The sequence below is a fragment of the Manihot esculenta genome, chromosome 11 (genome assembly GCF_001659605.2).
Source record: "Manihot esculenta cultivar AM560-2 chromosome 11, M.esculenta_v8, whole genome shotgun sequence".
NCBI lineage: Eukaryota > Viridiplantae > Streptophyta > Magnoliopsida > Malpighiales > Euphorbiaceae > Manihot > Manihot esculenta.
The window spans coordinates 19484978-19509383 of record NC_035171.2 but is presented as its reverse complement, the minus strand read 5'-3'; the positions used below and the strand labels follow the sequence as shown (position 1 = coordinate 19509383).

Here is a 24406-nt window from a genome sequence, read left to right as displayed (position 1 = left end):
ACTGAAAATTAATTAAAATTATTTTAATTGGAATCAAATTTAAATTTCAACGATCAAATTACCATATAATGAAGAAATCGCAATGAAAATCTGTGTATAAATTATGCCTTAAAGCAAAGCAAACCACTGATAATTAGACTTCCCAGCCAGTGAGCTGTGTGGTTATGACAGCAAATTGAAGACAAACTCCATTTCTCTCCCCCCAAGAATAGCAAATCAATCAAGGATGATGACCAGGAATCGTTCAACCAGCATTGTACACAACACACATTCTCCGATTTTTGTACTAAGACCTCAAATTCACCGCTTTCTTCTCTTCTTTGATTCACAACACATGAAAACTTGCAGTTTCAGCTGCTGGGTATCTGCTTATTTCAAGCAAAAAAGATGTGAGATCCCATTTTCGACTCATCTATACAGCTTCACCAATTTGTTTTCATCCACCACAACATAACCCTTCTGTTCTTGTTTCATACATTCTTCTCTTGTGGCCATAGGCATTTGTGAATATCTTGTGGAAGAGAGCCGGAGATGATATTAGCTGCTAGACATGGCTTTTTTGTTATGGCCATCTTTTCTTTGTTAGTTTCTTCAGCGATTGCTGATGGAGCCAGATCTATACAAGTGACTTATGATGCAAGATCATTAATTATCGATGGAAATAGAGAGCTTCTCTTCTCTGGCTCCATCCATTATCCTCGTAGCACCCCAGAAGTAATCCATCAAACACTTTTGTGCAATTTTTGGATGTTGGGTTCTGAGATTTTAATGAATATATGAAGTGATGTCTTTGCTTTGAATTGGGTTTCAGATGTGGCCTGAGCTTATCGCAAAGGCCAAGCGTGGAGGTTTAAATTTGATACAAACTTATGTGTTTTGGAACATTCATGAGCCTGTGAAGGGCCAGGTATTGTTACTATGGTCCCTGCAAAGAAAATTATCTTCAATGCTACCTTCATTTTTGTAGAAAACAATAAGCTGGTTGACTGTGGTTCTCGTTTCTTTTTTGCAGTACGATTTTGAAGGACGATGTGACGTAGTGAAATTCTTCAAGATGATTGGAGAGCAGGGCATGTATGCAACTCTCAGGCTTGGACCATTCATCCAAGCTGAATGGAACCATGGGTATAATTCTTCCTCTTCTTGATTATTAGCAGTTCTGATCTATTTTCATTCTCTCATATATTCTTGTTTTGCACTGAGAACTTGCAGTGGACTCCCATATTGGTTAAGAGAGATTCCAAACATCATATTCCGTTCTTACAATGAACCGTACATGGTAATAAATGACCCATCTAAAGAGGGATTCTTTTCTTTATCTTTTTCTTTTCGTAAATTTCATGTAATAGTTCAAGAAATTCATCTGATAAAAAATTCAAAGCATTTTTCAGATTCACATGGAGAAGTTCATCAGGACGATTGTCGAGAAGATTAGAGAAGCGAAGTTATTTGCACCACAGGGAGGTCCTATCATCTTGGCTCAGGTTTGATTCAACTCCGTTAATAGCTCTATCCCACATTTTCTCTTTGTTTCAGAAAACTAATCCCATTCCTACATTGTATTGTAATGCAGATTGAAAATGAGTACAACACTGTCCAACTTGCATATAGAGAATTGGGAGATAAATATGTTCAGTGGGCAGGAAATTTTGCTCTGGGTCTGAAAGTAGGAGTACCATGGGTTATGTGCAAGCAGAGAGATGCTCCTGGTGAAGTGGTAAGCTTAATTACTCTTACTTGTTAAGCTGAGGCGACCCGGAATGCTAATCAATGAAAATGGAAGGAAGGAAGAAAGCATTCAAGAACAATTTAGATTATGATTTTATAAATCTAAGGCACACGCTTTATTCTGCAGATCAACTCATGCAATGGAAGGCACTGCGGAGATACATTCCCAGGCCCCAACCGTCCCAACAAGCCTTATATCTGGACTGAGAATTGGACTGCTCAGTAAGTCTACTTATGATTTTCTTTTTTGTCAACTGGGAGATTCAGCAGGCTTGAATCCTACAAGAGGAGTATTCTTTGTCCCCTTTTCTAACTGAAATATTCCTGAGAATTAGAGTCCTGATATAGATATCATATGATTACAGGTTTAGAGTATTTGGTGACCCACCTTCTCAAAGAGCAGCAGAAGATATTGCATTTTCAGTAGCACGATGGTTCTCCAAGAATGGGTCGCTAGTCAACTACTATATGGTGAGAAAATACTCATTTCTTTCTGATATCTTCCTATGATTCTATGGGACTAGCTCTTTTTTTACAATGCGCTAATTCTTGTATCTCTGCAGTTCCATGGTGGGACAAACCTTGACAGAACTGCTGCTTCATTCGTAACAACTCGCTACTATGATGAAGCACCTCTCGACGAATTTGGTGGGATTGCTATCGGAATCTCAATTACTAACAAGAAAAAGAAATAGTCCTTCCAATATTAACATGTTTTGCTTTCCTTTGTTTCAGGTTTAGAGAGGCAACCAAAATATGGTCACCTCAAGGACTTGCACAGGGCTCTAAGACTATCCAAGAAGGCTTTGCTTTGGGGCACGCCTGGTGTAGAAACCATGGCTGATGATCTTGAGGTAACTATGAAAATGAAATTTAACTGTAGATAATAATGTTGGGACGAAGGGGTATCATTTTAACAAAAAAGAAAAATACATTCATTTGAAACGAGAAGTGCAAATTAGTTGCTCTGAAGCTTTTCTTCTATATGCAGGCTCGTTTTTATGAGCAACCAGGAACAAAACTCTGTGCTGCTTTCTTGGTAAACAACGACACAAAACAAGATCAGAATATTAAGTTCAGAGGTCGAGAATTCTACCTCCCTCCACGTTCCATTAGTATCCTTCCTGATTGCAAAACCGTGGTTTACAACACCATGACGGTATTTGTTAATCATTTGTTTGCTTTCCAATTTCCTTGGATTGAATTAAAGATGAAAAGACTAAGTCTTGGTTATGCAATAAGGTTGTGGCACAACACAATTCAAGGAATTTTAAAAAATCCCAAACGGCAAACAAGAAATTGAAATGGGAGACGATATCTGAAGCCATTCCAATCCAACTTAAAGTAACAGCCAAGATCCCAAACGAGCTCTATTTCTTGACCAAAGATGCCACTGACTATTCTTGGTACACCACATCGTAAGTACAGTTCTTAAGTTTGAACTATCACCTTCACATTCTTTACATCTTCTGCTGCAGAAATGATTGTAGAGATCTAACTTGTAAGTTTAAATTTCATTTCAGCATGGTATTATATCCTCGAGACTTGTCTGTTCGAAGAGACATTCTCCCAGTTATAAGGGTTGCAAGTCTTGGCCATGCAATGGTTGCTTTTATAAATGGAGAATATATAGGTAAGAACATCCGTACTCAAATTCTTTCTACATTATGCAAATTTCAGTATCAACAAAGCATTCCGTGTCTTTAGGTAATTTTGCTAATTGTTTTCAGGATCGGCACATGGGAGTCAAATTGAGAAGAGTTTTGTCCTACAGAAACCTGTGGAATTGAAGCCTGGGGTTAATAATATTACACTATTAGGCTCTCTGGTTGGGCTACCTGTAAGGAGCTATCAGAACAATCATGTTTTTTGTATTTCAATAATGAATTTTGCTGTTGAAACTGACAATAATTTTTTCCTTGTAAATTAAGGATAGCGGAGCTTATATGGAGCATAGGTATGCTGGGCCTCGAGGTGTAACAATCCTGGGTTTGAACACTGGAACTCTGGATTTGACGGCAAATGGTTGGGGTCATGAGGTATCATAAGCTAACCATAGATTGAAGAGATTAAATTTCCAGCTTAATGGTAGTGAATGGCTAATCAAATGACATGCATGGCGTCCATGTTGCAGGTTGGAATGGTTGGAGAGAAGGGTCAATGGTTTAATGAGGAAGGATCAAAGAAGGTAACTTGGAAAGAAGTTCCACAAGGAGAAGGTCCTCCAGTCACATGGTACAAGGTAATGTGCTCGCTAATTGATGCTAAATGTCTAAGAATCCTCTATTGGGTACTCACATAAACCTAGTAATCACCTATTGACAGGCTTATTTTGATGTTCCTGAAGGAGATGATCCAGTTGCTGTCCGTATGACTGGTATGAAAAAAGGTACAATTTGGATCAACGGTAAGAGCATTGGCCGTTACTGGATGACTTACGTTTCCCCTCTTGGCATTCCTACTCAATCTGAGTAAGTAAAATCACTGCTTAATCATACATGTAGAAGAGATCTTCAAGGCTTCTTAGACCTAAATTTGTAAAACCTGCAGGTACCATATCCCCAGATCTTATATGAAGCCAAAGGATAACCTCATTGTAATACTGGAGGAGGAGCCTGCCGACCCCGGAAAGATAGAGATTCTCCTTGTGAATAGAGACACAATCTGCAGTTTCATAACAGAGCATCATCCACCAAATGTAAAATCATGGGCACGGAAAGATGACACATTTAAAACTGTAGTTGATGATTTGCGACCATCAGCTCACCTCAGGTGTCCAGACGGCAAGAAGATTATCGCAGTGGAGTTTGCAAGCTTCGGCGATCCTTATGGTGCTTGTGGAGGTTATGTTCTTGGAAATTGCACATCCCCTCTTTCCATGCTGGTTGTCGAACAGGTAACTCATTCTCCTTAACCTGGTCCAATATGGACCAAGATACTCTATGAAAAAAAAACAGAAGAACTCACTTCAATCTCTCTTAGTTCCACAGTAAATTAAGCCCATTTAAGAATTTTCCATCTTATATTATTTATTTTTTCCTCTAACACACGAACCTGATGGGTTTTCACATGAACTTTGGGCAGAATTGCGCTGGAAAAAATGAGTGTAACATTCCTATGGAGAGATCTCTCTTCGACAAGGATCATGATGCTTGCCCAGATATTAAAAAGACACTAGCCATCCAAGTGAAGTGCGGCTAGAAGAATTAGACCTTAAGATATAGAAGGGCGTTTGTGATCATGGGTCTGAATGAGAAACACCTAGTCAAGCACAGAATTCGTATCGCTTAAATTTGTATCTACAAGACGTTCAAACTCATGATTTGTACTCACCTTGTCATATTCAAGTATCTTATTAAAATTAAGAGTGGATTTTTTTTTTTTTTTTTGCCTGTATATCAGATAGTTGCAGTTTGTTCAGGGACTATTTTTGGCTGTCTATGAATCTTTTTGTTTATTTTTCTTTTAGACTTTTTATTTATAAAAAAAAAAATTTATATTTAAAAAATATTTTTCGTGTTAAATGCTTTTAAGAAAAATTTCTTTCAACAAAATAATTTATTTTTTATTAATTATTTAATTTTAATTTGAAAAATAAAATTTATTAATAAATTTATTTTTTTAAAATAAGTATTTTTTAAATGATTTACTTTTTTATGATAAATTTTTTTTTGTTAACTAAATTTTATAATATTTTAAACAATAAAAAAATATAAAAAATATTTTTTTGAAAAATATATTCCATAAAATATGGAGCCTAAATGTAACTCTAGTTTTAACATTCAATCTTGTTAACTAATTACTGTTTAACATCCATTTCTTATGAGTTTAAATTTTGGGAAATATTATGGCCAAATTAGAAAAAATTTATATATATATATAAAAAGCAGTGGTCGAAAATAGATTATAGGGATTGACAAATGATATGTTTAAATTTATATTGTCATAACGCATCTAAAAATTTATGTATTTGTACCAAATGACATAGTTATTTTATTTTAAAATTATATTTTCATATTTAATAATAATACTAATTAATATGTCTATAATAAATAGAATTTATTATTTTTATTATTATAATTTATATATAACTTTTAAATTTAAAATGTGACTTTTTTAATTTTTTATAATTTTTATAGTGTAATATATTAATTATAATAAAATATTATAATTAAAAAATATATAAAATTAAAAATTACTTATATATTTAAAATAATTAATAAAAAAATTAATACATATCTATTTTTTTAACTATAAAATATGAAAAATGTATATGTAATTTTGTAATTCTTCTTTTTAATTATATTTTTATTATTAGTAAATAATAAATTTATCTATATATATATATATAATTAAATTTTAAAATAGGTTAACATGAGATTCACAAGTTTTATTATTAAACGTACATATCAGAGATCGATAAGAGAGACAATTAACTAAAAATATTTATAATTTTTTATACATTTATAATTTTATTTTTATATAAATAATAATTAATGTATATGTAATAATTATTTTTTATTACTATTAAAATATAATCTTTTTATTTCTTACAACTTTCTAATATAATGAATATAATTTTTATTATATTTATTATTTATATTATATCACTTTTTGATATTCTAACACTTTTTAATATATTATATTATTAATATTGTAATAAAATTTTATTATATTTTTATTATTAAAAAATTTTATTATATTTTTTATTTTAATAATAAATAAAATATTAAAAATATATTTATAAAAATCGAGAAAAACCATATAAAAAGTTGTTTGAACAATAAAAAATCACTTTTAATGTACGGGTGATATGACACAATATTCGCGGAAAGTGTTGTCATGATTTGTTGCTATATGTCACTGTATGATATGTCTATGTGACAAGATTTTAATAAGTTACAATACACAATTGTAGAATCTGATCCATAAAAAGAAAGGCTAGAACTTCGTAACATTGGAAGTTCAGAACACCAAAACTCGCCATTTCCTGAATAGGTCAAGTCTTCATATAAAGTTACTATTAGCGGATACAATCCAGGAGATCCCCATTACACCTATAATCACAGAATCTCTTATCCATTGGTCGATACTAGTTGGATTTTTAGGAGATGCAATAACTAATTCCATCTTCTTAAAGTATAAAAACTAATAATCATAATTATCAAGAAATACATTTTTACACAATTACTCTTGAATTTAAAACATCTCATTACACTCGCCATTTTCTTAAGTTTACTGATTTGAGTATCGGAGTGACTGTCATAGACACCAATCACTTTGTTTTCTTTTTCTTTCAGATTAATTAATCGCAGCACAACTTCGTTTTAACCACATTATTTGGTTCTGTCGCCGAAAAATTCCATTGAATTTTCTCTATTCAATGGGAGTAAAAACCAGCCTTTCATTTATTTTCCTCTTAAAAAAAACTTTTTCCTTTTCTATTCTCTAAAATTACTAATAATTTATGAGTTGCTGCCAACAAGGGTATAATCATTTTCTCCACTTCTAGTAGTAGACAAAACACCCTATCAATGGCTAATGAAGTTGATTTGAGCAATCTAAATAATGAGCAGATATTTCAGTACATAAAAAGGCTACAGTCCACTCTCAAGCAGTATAAAGCTTGGGAGGAGGCCTATTTTATGGCTCCCAAGATGAGGGAGGAAACTTCTATCGACACTCCAAGAACTCGGACAGAGGTAATCCAAACACAATCCAAGAAGAAGGCCAAGCTGGAGGAAGAGGAGTCATCAGACAAGACTCAAAGGATGTCGACTTGAAGCTGATATGGTACAAGAAGGAGCAGAACGAGGATTATGGGTTAGACGATGTCTCGCCTCTATCAAAAGACATCTTAACAGAGACATTTCTTGTCAAATTCAAACATCCAAGTGTAGACAAATACGATGGGACAACAGACCCCAAGAGTCACCTAGCGATCTTTAGAATAGCAATGCAGCTTCAAGATGTCAACGATTTTGTGTTGTGCCAAGTGTTTTCATCAACACTCACAAGTTTGACTCAGAAAATGGTACCAACATCTAAGCCCAAGTTCAATTCAGAACTTTACACAATTTGCTATGTTATTTAAATTCAGGTTTATTACTTGTATACCTCCTAAAAGACTCTCCTCTGACTTGCGAAAGATTCACCAAAGAGAGGGAGAGTCTTTAAGGAGTTTTATCTCACATTTCAATGCAGAAGCAATACAGGTAGAAGAATTAAATCACGAGATAGCATGTGAAGTGTTAAAAAAAGAAACATGCAATATCAAGTTTATGGATTCTCTAATCAAGAACCCAGCCACTATAACCAACAGCTAATGGATAAAGCCTAGAAATATATAAGGCTGGATAATGAAGTCCAAGCGATGAGAAGAAAAGAGGTCAAGCCATAAGAAACGTAGAATGGATGAAAGCGTGGAGACAATAATAGCACCATAAGGCGAGTATCTGTCAGGCTTATAAATCGGGTGTTAATCCCACTAACTAAAGTATTTTATGCCTAGGCCATAAGGCGAATATCTGTCATGCTCATAACTGGGTGTTAGTCCTACTATCTAAGGTATTTTATGCCACGACCACAAGACGAGTATCTGCCAAACTCATAACCGGATGTTAGTTCTGTTAACTAAGGCATTTTATGCCAAGGCCACAAAGTGGGTATCCGCCAAGTCCATTACTGAGTGTTAGTCCTGCTAACTAAACCATTTTATGTCAAAGCCATAAGGTGGGTATCCGTTAGACATAAAACCGGGTGTTAGTCCTGCTAACTAAGGCATTTTATGCTACAACCACAAGGCGGGTATCCACAGACCCATAAACCGAGTGTTAGTCCCGTTAACTAAGGCATTTTATGTCGCGGCCATAAGGCGGGTACCCACCAGGCTCATAAATCGGGTATTAGTCTCGCTAACTAAGGCATTTTATGCCACAGCCACAAAACAGGTATCCACTAGGCCTATAAACTGGGTGTTAATCCCGCTACCTAAAGCATTTTATGCTACGGTCATAAGACAAGTATCCGCCAAACTCATAACCGATTGTTAGTCTCGCTAAGTAAGGCACTTTATGCCCAGATTACAAGACAGATATCTGCCAAGCCTATGACCGGGCATTAGTCCCGCTAACTAAAATATTTTATACCAAAGCCACAAGGCAGATATTTACCAGGCACAAAACCAGATGTTAGTCCCGCTAACTAAGGCATTTTATGCCACGGTTACATGGCGAGTATCTGCCAGGCCCACCTGCTAACTAAAGCATTTTATGCCACAGCCACAAGACAAATATTCGCCAAGCCCGTAAACCGAGTGTTAGTCCCGCTAACTAAAACATTTTATACATGGCCACAAGGCAGACATCCGCCAAGCCCATAAACCGGGTGTTAGTCTTGCTACCTAAGGTATTTTATTCCACAACCACAATATGGATTTTCGCTAGGCTCATAAGTGAGTGTTAGTCCCACTAATTATGATATTTTATGCCCAGGTCACAAGGTAGGTATCTATTAGGCCCATGACTAGGTGTTAGTTGCGATAACTAAGGCATTTTATGCCAATGCCACAACGCAAATATCCGCCAGCCAATGACCAGGTGTTAGTCCCTCTAACTAAGACATTTTATGCCCAAGTCACAAGGTGGGTATCAGCTAGGCCACACAACTGGGTGTTAATCCCATTTCATAAAAAGTTTCTAAGGTAATTTATGCTCAGACCACAAGGCAAGTAACCACTAAGTGAATTTTTGGGTGTTATTCCCAAAAGATAAAGACAAGTTTTTGCCAAAAAAGCGCCACAAGGCAAATTACCGCTAAACAAGTCTTTAGGTTTTAGTCCTAAATGACAAAGCCAAGTTTTTGCCAAAAAGCGCGATGAGAGGAATAACCGCCAGGCGAGTTTTTGAGTATTAATCCCAAAAAACAAATGCAAATTTATGCCAAAAAGTATCACAAAGCGTATAACCGCTAAGCAAGTCTTCAAGTGTTAGTCCCAAAAGACAAAAGCAAGTTTCTCCCAAAAAGCGCCACAAAGCAAGTAACCGCTAGGCGAGTCTTTGAGCGGGCGTTAGTCCCAAAAAATCAAGCCAAATTTTTGCCAAAAAGCACCACAAGGCAGGTAACTGCCAAGCGAGTCTTTGGATGTTAGTCCTAAAAGACAAAGGTAAGTTCTTGCTCAAAAAGTACTCCAAGACGAGTAACTGCTAAGCGAGTCTTTAGGTGTTAGTCCTAAAAGACAGCCAAATTTTTTCCAAAAATCACAACGAGGCAGCTAAGCGTCAAACACATGACCGAGTGTTAATTCCAAAACCGTGGAAAACAGTTGTAAGCTTCGAATCTGAAAAATTAAAGACCAATAGAGGGACATTTGATATAACAAAATATTCGCCCAAAGTGTCTCATCGGTTGTCACCACATGACAGGTCCATGTGGCATGACCCTAGTAAGCTATAACATACGATTGCAGAAGTCTCACCCGTAAAAAGAAAAGCTAGGGCATCAGAACACTCGGTATTCAGAATATCAAGACTCGCCCTCTCCTGAATAGGTCGAGTCTTCACATAAAGTTACCATTAACGAATACAATCCAACAAATCCTCATTACACCTATAATCATGGAATCCATCATCTTTTGATTGATACCAGTCATATTTTCTGGAGATATGATAACTAATTCTATCTTTTTGCAGTATAAAAGTTAATGATCACAGAAATCAAATGATGCATTCATACACAACTACTTTTAAGTTCAAAACATCTCAATACACTCACCCTTTTATTAAGTTTATTGATTTGAGCATCAGAGTGGCTACCATAGGCGCTAATAACCTTACTTTCTTTTTTTTTGCAGATTGACTGATCAGTTCAAATTTAGACCATTTTATCATAATGTTATTAATGTTAATTTACACTTTTTCTGTCTAATTTTGTGATTTTGATCTTATTTTGCAGAAAATGGTGTAAAGAGGTAATTTGGAGAAAATGCCCTTAAAACTGCCTAAAATGGAACAAAAGAGAGCAATCATGCCAAGTTACAACTGAAGATGAGATAAATAAGGAAAGTAATTTGAAATTCAAATTTCAAATCTCCAAGAATATTCAAAATTCAAAATTTAAAATTCAAGATTCAGCTTATTAAGGAAAGTGGTAAATAAGGAAAGTGGCAAATAAGAAAATTGCAGTCATTAGAGTAATTTGAAATTCAAATTTCAAATCTTCAAGAGTCCCTTTTCCTTATTGAGGAAACCAAATCTCAAGAAGATGCACATTCAAAATTTAAAATTCAAAATTCAGCTTATTAAGGAAGCCAAAGAAGACATACTTGCCCCCCAAATCTTGCACATTCAAAATTCAAAATTCAAAAAGAGGCTCCACCTCATTAATGTACACTTGGGCAGCAAGGGCAGCAACTTGGGCAACAAGGAAGACCAACTTGGGCAGCAAGGAAGACCAACTTGGGCAGCAAGGAATACCAACTTGGGCAGCAAGGAAGACCAACTTGGGCAGCAAGGAGACCTAGGGCAACACTTTCAACTATAAAAAGACACATAATGAGCTTCCCCATGCTTTTTCTACTCTATCTTGGACACACATACGGGATTGCAATTGGCCACATCTCTTCTTCATCTCTTTCTTTATTTTGGTTTTGTTTCAGCCATGAGTGGCTAAAACCTTTACTTCTAGTTGAAGATTGATTGATACTTTAGTTGTTTTATGGATTGGGAGATTTGAACACACATTGTTTAACTTTTATTTTTCAATATTCATGCAATCTCATGCTTAATTCCATTGCTGCTTTGTTATTTTGATCAATATGGCCAATTGATTCTTGATTGCAAGGTAATAAATTGTTAGTTTGGATAGTTTTAAGTCCGTAATTGCTTGGATTATTCAAACATAAGTAACTCTTGGTGTAAAAACTAAGAAAATTGCATGATCTAGCGATATCACCATGCGTTTGGGTAGCTAGAATTAGGTCTCTCTATTTCTTAATACAATTGACAGTTGTTAGATGCCTAAGGCCTAAGGACGTTCCTTGGCAACTTGTTGATTAGTGATTGGTTAGAGGACGTTCCCTAATTAATTTATGCTTAAGGAGAGATATGGTCGTGAGAAACGTCTTCCATCTCCATAACTAATTTATTGAATCAAACAAAGGAACCTAAATATCAATGATCAATCCCAACAATTGAAGTGGATCCAATTCTTCAACTAAAGCTTTTCTAATTATTTGAATTACTTTACTTTAATTATTTACTTTATTTTATTGCTTTCAGTAGTAGTTTAATTCATCAATCTCAAAACCCCCTTTTTAATTTGCTTTCAGTTTAATTTACTTTCAGTTTATTTTGCTTTCAATTTGTTTGCTTGGTCATGATAAGGAAAATAGGTAAGTATCAATTCCCTGTGGATTTGATCCTTTTGCCACTATCTATAGTTGTAAAATTGTTGATAACCAAAAAGGTTATTTTTGACCGGCTTCGACAACCGCACAATCAAAAATTGGTGCCGTTGTTGAGGAGTTGATTTAACTAATTTATTTTTCTTTCATGACCAGATCTGAACTCAAGAAACTGATTTATGGCTACGGTAAGTACATCTATTCTAAGATTTAATTGTCTTTGTTGTAATCGAGTTTGATGGTGTATGGATTGGTGCTTAATTACTATTTTGAGTTTAAAATTTGAGAGTGATATTCTAAGATTCAGAAAATAGGATTTACAGTATGAGAGTAAGCTTGGCTTGGGAAGGTCACGTCTCTCGTCTTTTATCCCTCTTTTCTTATCCTTTAGTGACGCATGATCGTCACCCTACTACAGTGCCACCTGTCTCTGTCACTCAAGCCCATGCGTACGGTCGTACCAGTGCACCCCTCTCTGTCAGACGGTCATTTAATTCCCTCCGACGCGCATGCTAATAGGGCTGCGAGGTGACTGGGCCTGCTCTCTTGCCTTCCATCACATCATTAGGCTAGACTATCCTCTGGTAGACCTGCGCAAGGAGTCAGTCTAACCTGCTTTAATCACAGGCTGGAGTATGAGATATTGAGTCTGTCTGCCTTAGAGGGTTCTAATGGGTTTTGGGCCTATGTTTTTCTCTAGGGCCCAACCTCAATCCGGGTACTAAAAACCCAGCGGTCATCAAGTGCCTCTTTATCTCCTCAGTAGTTATTCCATAAGTAATGAGGGGATAAATTCCTAGGCCCTCATTATGACCGCGCAGCCCTAGGGAGGCTTCTGTCAAAAACATCCTTTCTCTGTCTTTACTCTTTTCAAATTCAAACTCTCCATTTCTCTCCAAACTCTTCTTCTCGCTTTGCTCATTGTATTTCGTCTCTGTCATCTTTTGTAAAATTTCTTCGAGATACATCTTCTATTCTCTAATAGCTGCTCCTAAAATCCCTGATGTCTCAAATTTGAAGTTCAGCATCACCTCTGCATCCCTTTCCAACTTCTTTTCTTAAGAATACCTAGATACCTCCGTCTACCGCATTAGGGCTCCCCATCGCAACGAGAGAATCATTCTTCTCGTTCCTTCGCCGTGGGGACCCTCAGCGGGATCGCCGCGGGGTTTGATTGACCCTCAGCGGGATTGCCGCGGGGTTTGATTGACCCTCAGCGGGATCGCAGCGTGGTCTTTTTTGTCAAGCAACGCGATTTTGGTTTGACCTTCTCCTTTTCTCCCTTCTTTATTGAGGTTTTCCATTACTTCAAAGTAACTCCTCGCATGCTCTCACCATACTCCATTCTTTTTATGTGTTCCTTTGAATCCATCAGCTTGTGTTTGGGTTTTACCCTCTCTGCTATTTTGTTTTCCACCTTTTGTCGTCTGGTCTGTGCTAGCCAAGGGTTTTATTATTTTGTTCCCCGATGAGGGTTGTCTATTTTCTCAAGGTATAAGGACTCCATTAAGGGTTGGGTTGAAGGTTTCGCGGTGGTAGAGCTAAAGGAAGGCTTTGGAATAACTTGGGATGTGGACCTCTCCTAGAGGGATGTCCCTCTAAGTTGTAACGACCTTCCTCGGCTACCCCTAATGGACCAAATCTGCCTTCTCCGACTGACTTCTGTCTCGCGGAAGTATGATGTTGAGAAGTGCATGTTCGTGCCCAGTCTTCGGGACTGCCAGTAAACTAGTATTTGTTTGTTTGATGTTTTGCCCTTTTTTTTTCTTCTACTTTTTGCCTTTTCTTGTATTTTTTTTAACTGTTAGTTATTTTTGTTTTTCGCAGCCTCTTCCACACCAATGGAAAAGATTAAGCCGCCGAAGAACTTCACAATGTCCCAAGAGAATATGATGACTACCCTGGAGGCCTTACGGACTGGCCGATCTGTGGCAAACATGACTCGGGAGGTTTTTCACACCATCTCCCCTCCCGTGGCTGGCTAGACTGCTTCTCCTACTCCTGCTTCTTCCCGAGCACTGATGTCTGCCTCCAAGGGCTCCCATTCTGCAGCCTCCAAGGCTTTCACCCAAGGCAGGACCCCGGGCTCTTCTAAGTCTCCTACAACTCTGAGGCTTAAATCGACCTCTAGTCTAGCTTCTCGGGAGCCCATAACCATCCAGGAGTCCACGAAAAGTGATTCTAAAGTAAAGGCCAAGGTCGCTCCTTCTTCAAAACGATCTAAGCAAGCCGCTGCTGCTGGCGCTATTATGATTAGTGGTGCCACCGGCAAGCAAGCTCAATCTTTCGAGATCCTTCCCCAGGGCTAAGCCTCCAAGAAGGCACGCGCGGCCAGGCCTCCCGAGGCCATTCTACCTCCTCCTACTGACTAGGGGAAACAAGCTGTATGGCAGTTGTCTTTATCCCCAGACAACGAGCTCCTCAATGCTGCTGAGGTGACTCTTGGTTCCGCGACAGCCTCTAATCCGAGAAGATGTTCGGCGGGATATTTGATGTCTCTAATCCGCACTCTCTCGCTCTCACCAGCCATTCAGCCTGCTTTACCAAGCAACAGGCAGCTTTTCGCTCGCGGTCCCAGGAGGACCTGAGGGATAGTCTTCATGAGATGCTCCTCATGGGGAGTTTATTTCACTATCTTTAAGTTCACTTTATTTTTGTTATGTTCTTACTCTATTTGTTGCCTTTTTTCTGTTAGGCACTTGGCATTTATATGAAAATCGACGCTCAGGATCAGTCCCTTTAGAGCTCGATGGACCAACAAATTAATGAGGCCCGTCCTGAGGAGAATATCACAGCGACTGGTGAGGCTCGGGGACACATAATCAACCTCAAGAATCAAATCGAGGACCTCACCATTCGCTTGGGGGAGATGCAGGAGGAGGTCGACAGGGCTTCTGAGCGAGCCTCTGCGATAGAGTCTCGACAGGATGAGGCTTTGGCATAGTTGTCTTCTTTGGAGGAGTCTTGCCAGGAACGAGATGAAGTCTAGGCTCAACATGACAAAGCCCAGGCTCAACGCGACGAAGCCCGAGCTTAACGCGATGAGGCCCGAGCTCAATGTGAGGAAGCTAAGGCCCAGCAGGAGAAGGCTTCGGCCTGGGTTGCTGTCCTTCAGCAGGAGCTCAACAAGCATGCTGAGGATTTGAAAGGCATGGCCTTGGCAGCGGAGGAGTCTCAGCTTCAGCAACAACAATTTCGCTAAAAGATCACTGCTTTAGAGGAAAGGCGTTCTGCCCTAGTGAGGGATGTCAGGCTCGTGGAAGATAAGGTCCAACTGGCCTGTGAGGAGCTCCTGCAAGAGTACAAGGACTCTATTGAACTGAAGGCCAAGATTCAACAAGCCTATAAAGCGCGATTTAAGGAATATAAGGCCTCTGATGAGATGAAAGAGAAGTTGTACAACTCGACCTTTCACATGTTCGCTTCCGAGTTCAATCAAGGCCTAAAGGTGGCTAGAGATGCCCCTCCACTCCATTAACGGACCTTCAAACTCCCGAAGTCGACTCTAACGGCGAGAAGGTACGCTACGAAGAGAATGACAATCCTTTGCCTAAAAGAGCTCCTCCCCTGCCAGTTAGAACTCAAGAGGGAAACACTATGCTTATCCTTGAACGATCTTATCAATTCGAACTCTTCTGTTTCTGTAAATAAATAGATAAATAAATAAATATATGTTCCTTTACATATTTTGCCTTTGCGTGTATTTATTTATTACATTTTTATTTTTTGCCTTTGACTTAAAATTTGAATGTATGATAATCTGTGAATACTCAATAATAATAAGGATATTTCATCTCAATGCATACTTCATTTATACTTAGATTATTTTTTGAATACATTGCTTTCTTCGTTTTGCCAAGCTGCTCAGACCTTTGGGACTTATGTTGTAATTACTTAACTCATCTTCACTTTCTAACTTGCGAGTTTCTTCTAACTCAACATTAACATAAAAAGTCTTAAATTGTATGCTTAATTAGCAAATTTCAACTTGTTTAACCTACTCAAGTAAAAACTTTCCTTGCGTGACTTTACCATATGGGCAAAGGTTTTTTATAAAAAAAAAAAAATTTTCCACAAAATAAAATTTCACTACTATAAGCATTAGTGGCAAAATTTAAATTTGCCACTAATAATGTGACAAAAAATATTAATGGCGTATATATTTTGTGGGGAATTTGAATTCCACGCTATAAGTGTAGTGCGATGCCATGCTCCAATAATGAATCAACTATTACTGGTGCAAAACATTTCCCATTAAAAAATTTCTATTAGTGACGAAAGTATTCCCGCTAAAATGTTAATTATTAGTGGTGAAATTATTCTCCACTAAAAAATTAATTATTATTAGTTAAAATATTCCCGCTAAAGAATTAAATACTAGGAGCAAAATATTTTGCCCCTATTAGTTTGTCAATTTATGAAAAATCATTTCCCAATAAAACAAACTTATCATTACAAGTAAAAACCAAATTTTTACTTGAAAATTATTTCCCAATAAAATTTAATAAATTTAAAATATACAACCAAATTTTCAGAGAATCATTTGAAATACTCTTCAAGCACACACATTATTCAAATTGTAAAAACCCAACTCAAACTCACAAGAGCAATCCACTCCAAACTCATAACAGCAACTCAACCTTACAGCAGTATCAACCAAAAAAATAGAACAACCAACATATTCTATCAGCAAACCATCAGACAACTAAACCCACATTTTCAAAATAGAACACAAAAAATTAAAATCTTACTAGCTTCAATCGTCTGAGGAGCATCAATGAGTTGAGTTATGGTCCATACATTGAGAGAAGAAATAGAAAGTGAGAAAGGGAATGAGAAAAGAAATGCGCAGTAATGAAAAAACTCATATTCAAGACAAGAAATGGGTAAAAATCTATGGAATAAGAGAGAAAGGAAAAAACTGGAGAGAGAGAGAGGGAAAGCCAGAATCAAGAGAGGGGAAAAGCGAGATTTGAGAGCCAGAATCTGGAGAGGGGAAAGCGAGATTTGAGAGCGAAAGGGTTGTAGAGAATCTGGGAAGAGGGATGGAGAGAATGGGATCGGGGGGAGATAGAGGGATGGTAAGAGAGGGATTTTCTTTTTAATTCAATTATTTTCATTGTTTACATAGATTCATTCGGGCGGGTGGATGGGCGCGCTTTTTCTTTATTCATTTGTGGAGAATATATTAATTCCCCACAAATGTTTATCTTAATTTGTCACAAATATCTATTGTCACAAATAGTTTAATTTCTATAAATATTTACCCACAAAAAGTTTAATTTATTTGAGTGACTATTCTAGCAATTGTACGACCTATATCAAAAATTTCATTCTAATTTCTCAAAAAAAAAAAAATTTCACTCTGCTAATTTAATTATTAACTCAAAATAATTAACAGTGTGTTTGCTAAAAAAAAATGATTAAATTATATTTTAATTTTTAAATTTTAATATAATTAAAGAATTAGTTTCAATATTTTTAAAATCGAATATTTAAATCTTAATTAATCTATTTAAATTATAGGTCCCTCTATCCATTTTTTGCCGTTAAAAGTGTGAAAATATTTTATTATATTTTTTTAAATAAATAAATTACATTTGAATTCTTGAGTTTTAACATAATTAATTATTGATCTATATATTTTTAAAATTGTATATTTAAATCTTTTTATAATCAATTCACCCTCATTTATTATAATTTAAATATTTTGATCTTTTCATTTTTTATTTGAAAAAATACTTAACCATTAACTTTTATGTATAATATCTCATTTAACTATTTTTTATTCTTTAATTTTCATTCATTAAAATACTATAATACTTTATAAACTTTTATAAAGAGTATTTTAAAAAAAAAATTGTACTTTCAAAAAAAGTTTAACTATCCACTAGTTTTAAGCTAATGTTTATAGTGGATGGAAGAACTGTAATTTTAAACATATTAAATATAAAGAGATTTAAGGATTTAGTTTTAAAAATATAATGATTAATCTGTCAATTATACTAAAATTTAGGACTGGAGTGTAGTTTATACAATATAAAATTTTTCACCTATATTGAAAAGAATTTAAGTATTCATGAGAGTATTTTAGATATCTGAAATGTATATTCTCCCTTTGGCTGGTTGACTAACAGAATTATAGATGGAAAGACCTCCAATTTGAACGAGTTGATTATACAGGGAGTTAACTGTTTGATTTTAGAAATATAGATACCGATCCATTAATTACGTTAAAATTTAGGGACTTAAACATAATTTACTCAAAATTAAAACTAATTATTATTTTTAAATATTTTAAGGGAGTAATTATTATAATTAATAGTAGTATAAATTAACTAAACGGTTCGTAAAGTATTCGAAGTTTCAATAAAAATTCAACTAGAATCAACTTGATTTCTAAATACAAGTTAAGTTTGAGCTTAGCTTTTAGATTTATTTAATAAACGAACCAAATTTGAACTACATAATGTTCGACTCATTAAAACTTATGAATTTAGTTCGTTTTGAATTCGTAAACAAACTTATAAACAGTCTCGTTAAGTAGGCGAAAATTAAAATCATAAGAAAATTAAGTTCAAATCTTACATAAACTCTTATGAGACAGACTTAAGTTTTCTAAAGTTCAATTCTGTTCAGTTTAATTACACTGTTAAAAGCTTATAGACAATTATTTAACTAATATTATTTAGTTTTAAACTTATCAATTTTGAACTCATTATACCTATAAATAAATTGAATTGTTTGTTAGCTACTTGAGACTAAGATAAACTTGATTCGTTTATGTTTGCTAAAGGGCCAAATTTAAAATTTTTAATACTCAACTTGAGTTCAAAATAAGTAAAAGTCGAGTTGAGTTTAAACTCGAAAAAATTTTAATGGACTAAATTTAGACTTTTCAAAATTCGACTTGGTTTAGTTCGGTTCGATTCATTTATGTACCTAATAATTATTGTTTTAACAATTAATGGTGTTTGATAAAAAAATTAGTAACAAAATTTAAATAAAATTATATAGATATCTATTATTATATTTTAATAACAACAATACATTATTATCAGTTTATAAATAATTTAATTTTTAGAAAATTTAACATATTAATTATAATTTTTATATTTATAGGTGGACTCTTAAAAAAATAATAATAAATATGCCAAATATAGTAAGATTATTTACTATTTTAAAGATATAAATAAATATTATCCTAAAAATAAATGATTTTATATTAGAATTTGTTAAGTTTTATTAACCTAATCCTCCAAAATTAAATGTTAAGAAGATTAAAATCAACATATTCTCTTATTAGCATCTAAATTAAGAGATTAAAAGTTTCATAATTACTTATATATGTAACTGAGATTACACTGATGATGTGGGCAGAATGGATTTGGACTACGATTGGTCCGAATCTGTAAGAGAGACAATATGAGGTGGTGGTGGGTGCCCACGGCAGCCACTCTGACGCTCAAGTCAGTAACTGAATGAGAGAAAGTGTAATGAAATGTTTAGAGTTCTAGTATTTTTGAATAGCGTACATTTGTCTCTATGATCTTCTCCCTTCATACTATAGTAGATTAGAATGAGTATGGTATTTCTGTGATAATTCGGCAATAATATGGTCATCTGTCTGATACAGAGCATTGCCAGCTATTTAGGTGAAAATCCCACGATCACAGGTATAATGGAAATCTACCAGGCCGTGTTTGATAACAGTAACTTCATGCTGAGACTTGCCTTTTTGAGGAAGGGGCAAGTCTTTTAGTGATAACTTTGGCGCTAAGGTGTCCGGATATTCCTTGCTTTAGGATGGACCACGTCTAACATATCTCGTGATGATAGCTCACAGCTTACTTTTTGGGGTTGTCATGTAGCATCAGAGGTCTCCCTGTTAGTCTTTAATTCTTTAGATTCGAAGGTGACGTTTCGTCTTATTAATTCCATGGGTAACTTGACTACTTGCATTGTTTTGCTTTTCATTTGTTATAATGACATCCTCATTTTTTGGTCCATATTAAAAACTTTGTCGGGTATGCCTCTATATAAGAATCCCTTTTTTATTTTGTGTTTGGCAACTGCCATTTCTAGGTAAAATGGAGCAGAGTGTCTTCTTACTCCTTCTTTTTAACTAGGTTTGTGTAAAGGAGGTCATCGTGGTCTATGAAGAGCAGTCGAAGATAAATATTTGTGAAGGTATAGGCATACTGGTGGAGGTTGTATTATCTGGTCCAACTATGATGCCTCTTTGGTGTTGTGAAGCTTTTATAAAAATGCAATTATATTTTTTGGTGCTGAGGGCTGCTACCAGCCAAACTATAATGTTTTTCAATGTCACAATTCTCATGAGGAAGGTTGGATCTGAGGGCAAGACCAGGAAGGCAGCTAGTGTCTTCCTATAGGATCAAATTGTAGGGTTCCGACGTGATGAAAACTTGATTCGAGTCCCTCTTTTTTTCCTTTTAATCTTTTATAATGAAAATACTTATTTTGCCTTTTTTAACAGAAAAAATGCATTCACCTGTGAATTTTACCTAAAAAGAATTCTTTTTAAATACTTGAAAATGGGGGCTGGTGGATACTCGCTTCTATCCCGTATGACACTATGCATATAATATACGAACTTTAATTCTTTATTTGTTCTTGTTTGGAAGGTCTGCCTTATTCTTTAATAGCTTCCCCCATATTCTTTGAAAATTAGTATACCCCTTTCTTAGCTCTCTTAGTGTGGGTGACCTCTTTTCTAGGATCAAGGCCTGAAAACAATTGCCATGTGGTCTTAATTAATGGGACTAACACTCGAGTGGTCTGTCGAAAACCACCTTGTGACTTGATCTGGCGAAAACTGCCTTGTAGCCTTGGTTAATAGGACCAACGCCCGAGTGGTCTGGCGAAAATTGGCTTGTAACTTAGCTTGGCGAAAACTACCTTATGACCTTAATTAATGGAACCAATGCCCCAGTGGTCTGGCAAAAAATACTTTGTGACTTGGCCTGGCGAAAACTGTCTTACGGCCTTGATTAATGGGACCAATGCCCGAGTGGTCTGTTCATTAGTTCTTCTTTCGAGGAAGGCAATCCATCGTTCCTTGTTATCGAAGTTCTCATCATATGGAAATAACCTCATCAACTCATTATTGATAAAATTTTCTCAAGTTACAAATATTCCATGCATGGAGAAATAATTTGACCATTTACCTTGGCCAACTTATAGGACCCGGAGTGAATAATCTTTGAGATCTTAAACGATCCTTTCCAATTTTTTTCTAGCTTATCGGGTCAGGCAGTGCCCCCTATTAAGTCTTATTTTTTAGGACCAAGTCTTCCACATTGAGGGCTCTCAACCTAACTTTGCTGTTGAATATCCTGGACATTTTATTCTTGTAAGCCGCCATTCTTATTGTGGCCTTTTCCCTCAAGAACTCGGCTTGGTCCAAATTGAAGTGCATTTCCTCAAGGTGTCCCGAGATTTCAAGATTTGTGTTCTGAAGCTACTTACTTGTATTTCCACAGGGATTACTGCTTCCACCCCATATCTAGGGAAAATGGTGTTCCTCTAGTAGCTGTTTTGGGAGTAGTCCTGTATGCCCACTGTAATACCCGGCTAAATTCCGGCATCGAAATTCCAATCTTCCGACGGAATCTCTATTGTAAACCGGAATCTCGAAGCTGAAATCTCTGTAGAAGGGTAAAATAAAGTTTTCATAAAATGATTTTTGGATTTGTGTTAAGGAAATAAAAGAGAAAAGAGTTTTAGAGGGATCCCCAGGTTCGGCTGCCGAAGGTGGTTCCCCCAGCCGCCTATAAAAGGTCTTCAGCCCGAAAATGAGAGAGCTTTCTCTCCATTTTCGGGCAGAGGTGAGTCCATGCCCTTCCTTTGATGTTCTTGCTGAGATTTCTTCAAATCTCTTATAGAATTCATGAGTTTTCCTTTGTTTTTGAAGATCTGAGTTTGAATCTAAAGTTTTAACCCTTGGGGACCTCTGGAGATCGATTTCCCTCATCTCCAAGTTTGGGTTGATGTCACCTTTGTGTATCCAAGAGGTAAGTTTGAATCTTTGCTTTTCTTCTATTTTCTAGAAGTTTTCAGCAAGTTTTAAAGGGGTTAACGGTTATTAATGCATGAAATGGTTAAATATGAAGTTTTAGGGTTTAGGTTAGGATTGATGACGAATGTTCCTCTTGTATTGTATGATGGGGATTAGGCTAGTTTTTATGTCCCTTATGCATGTTGAGTGAGTATGAATGTTTATGAGTTGTTGGGTGTGAGGATCAGAGTGTTTGGTGGCTATGTGCATAGGGCAAAATCGGGTTCTGCCTTGCTGGAAAACCCAGGTTCGGCTGCCGAAGCAAGGTTTGACCACTGAACCTGCTTGTGGAGGCAGCATTTTGGCCGCCTAACCGCCTCCGAAGGTTCCAACCTTCGATTCTGTGTGGGGTTTAGGCCGCCAAACCCGCCCTCGAAAGTTCTTGACTTTCGGATCTGTGAGGGACCTTCGGCCGTCGAATTTGCCGCCGAAAGTCCCCTGCCCAGCCTTCCCCTATTTGCTTTATATGCATATTTTGATATGTTTTAGGGGGTTCTTAGAGAGTTGTTTAGAGTATTGTAAAGATTATGTTTGGTCCCTCATTTGAGTTCAACTGTGTAGGATCAGACCTGGGAGACCGTGGAGACCTGCAGTGAAATAACTGCGTCAGTGTTAGGCGAGCGTCAGCCATAGGTGAGTAGAATTGAACTAATATATTATTTTAAAGAAATCAAACTTTTTAAGCATGCTCATGCACCACAAATGCTATGTATATGTATTAGGTTATTCACATTAGAATTCACAAATATGATGCATTGCATAATTTACTGTTGTTGTGGATGGATGTTGGATGACCCACTAGCCCTCGAATATGATATTTTATGATGTATACGGAAGTCCAGGTCGAGGCTCATTCTACGCCCCTGGCAATATGTAAGAGAAAGTCCAGGTCGAGGCCCATTCTACGCCCCTAGCACTATGGATTTATTATGTTATGTCATGTTTAAGAGGAAGTCCTGAGAAGCACCCGTCGTGGGCTGGGCACTATTGAAATTTGTAGAGAGTTACTGATGACAAATCCATCTTAATGTGAATTATTTGTATTGTGTCACATTTCATTCGATCATATGTTTATTAAACTATTTTTATGTTCTGCTCACTAGGCTCTTGTAACTTATCCCTTTCCCCTAACCTTAGGTATGCAGAATTAGAGTTAGCTCAGGAGAGTCAGCTGAGTTGTTGGTATAGTCTTCTGTAATAGTATAGTTGTGGACATGTATTATTTTATGGTTTTAGAAGTGTGTTTTGCCTTAGTTTTTATCCTTGTAATCCATGTTTATATGATTCTTATGTAAAAGTTTTAATTATGAGTCATGTGTGAACTAAGCTTGAGGCATGTGATGTTTATCATACTGGAGCATTTGATGAGGGCTCTAGTATGGGTTTATATTTTCAGTTTTGATACATGCACAGGTCGAGCCTTGGTTCATGAAATGTTTAAGTTTTTATTTTTGCGTGATCATGTATGGAATTTTATCAGGTGTAACAGAATGTACAATAGGCTTGCTATGGGCTCTGGCGACCTTAAGTCGATCTGAACCCTAGCGCCAGTAGCGGTCCGGTTTCCAGGTCGTTACACCCACAGTATGTGAGGCAGTTCTTCAGGCCAATTGTCTTTGGCTTGATCGAGCCTTTTCTTCAAATCCTATAATATAGTCCTATTTGTGACTTCTTTTATACCATTGGATTAGGGGTGGTAGGTTGAGCAGAACTTCAAATCAATCTCTCATTTTTTACAAAAGTCTTTAAACCTGATACTTACAAACTGAGTTCCATTATCAATGATCATTATTTTGGGGATTCTAAATCAGATAAATATATTTTTGTTGACAAAAGATACTACTTGTTGGGTAATGATAGACTGTACTGTCTCAATTTTCGCCCATTTACTAAAGTGGTCTACTGCTACGATAATAAATTTTCTTGACCCGGATGCTTTAGGGAAAGGGCTAAGGATCTCCCACTGAAAGAAAGGTCAGGGACTTCCAATGGCCACTTGCATTTCTCCTGGTGTCCTCAGGATGTTTGCATGCACCTTGGCACCTTTGACACTTCTGGACCAGTTGCTTCGCATCCTGCATTATCATTGGCCAGTAGTATCCTTATCTGAATGCTTTCTGACCAATTTTTCAAGCTTCTTTATGACTCCCACAATCACCTTCATGGATGTCTTTTAGGATTTCCTAGCCTTCTTC

General features: G+C 36.3%; 1 protein-coding gene across 1 annotated transcript; it reads left to right on the top strand.

The window, feature by feature from the left end:
* Window positions 1-811: 811 nt before the first annotated feature.
* On the top strand, window positions 812-5124 carry LOC110627111 (beta-galactosidase 13). Its single transcript, XM_021773353.2, has 18 exons — window positions 812-907; window positions 1013-1125; window positions 1213-1279; window positions 1392-1484; window positions 1574-1717; window positions 1856-1950; window positions 2094-2199; window positions 2292-2376; window positions 2464-2582; window positions 2720-2887; window positions 2971-3146; window positions 3252-3361; window positions 3459-3568; window positions 3660-3767; window positions 3863-3970; window positions 4054-4199; window positions 4279-4624; window positions 4813-5124. The coding sequence occupies exons 1-18, from the start codon at window positions 812-814 to the stop codon at window positions 4927-4929; spliced, it is 2307 nt and encodes a 768-aa protein (XP_021629045.2). The 3' UTR covers window positions 4930-5124.
* The last annotated feature ends 19282 nt before the right edge of the window (window positions 5125-24406 follow it).

What these genes read in the sequence shown, in the direction of transcription:
- LOC110627111 (XM_021773353.2), top strand. Translation starts at nt 812, where the DNA reads ATGTGGCCTGAGCTTATCGCAAAGGCCAAGCGTGGAGGTTTAAATTTG. An exon ending in TATAAATGGAGAATATATAG is followed by an intron (nt 3,362 to 3,458) that starts GTAAGAACATCC and finishes AATTGTTTTCAG; the next exon opens with GATCGGCACATGGGAGTCAA. An exon ending in GGCATTCCTACTCAATCTGA is followed by an intron (nt 4,200 to 4,278) that starts GTAAGTAAAATC and finishes TAAAACCTGCAG; the next exon opens with GTACCATATCCCCAGATCTT.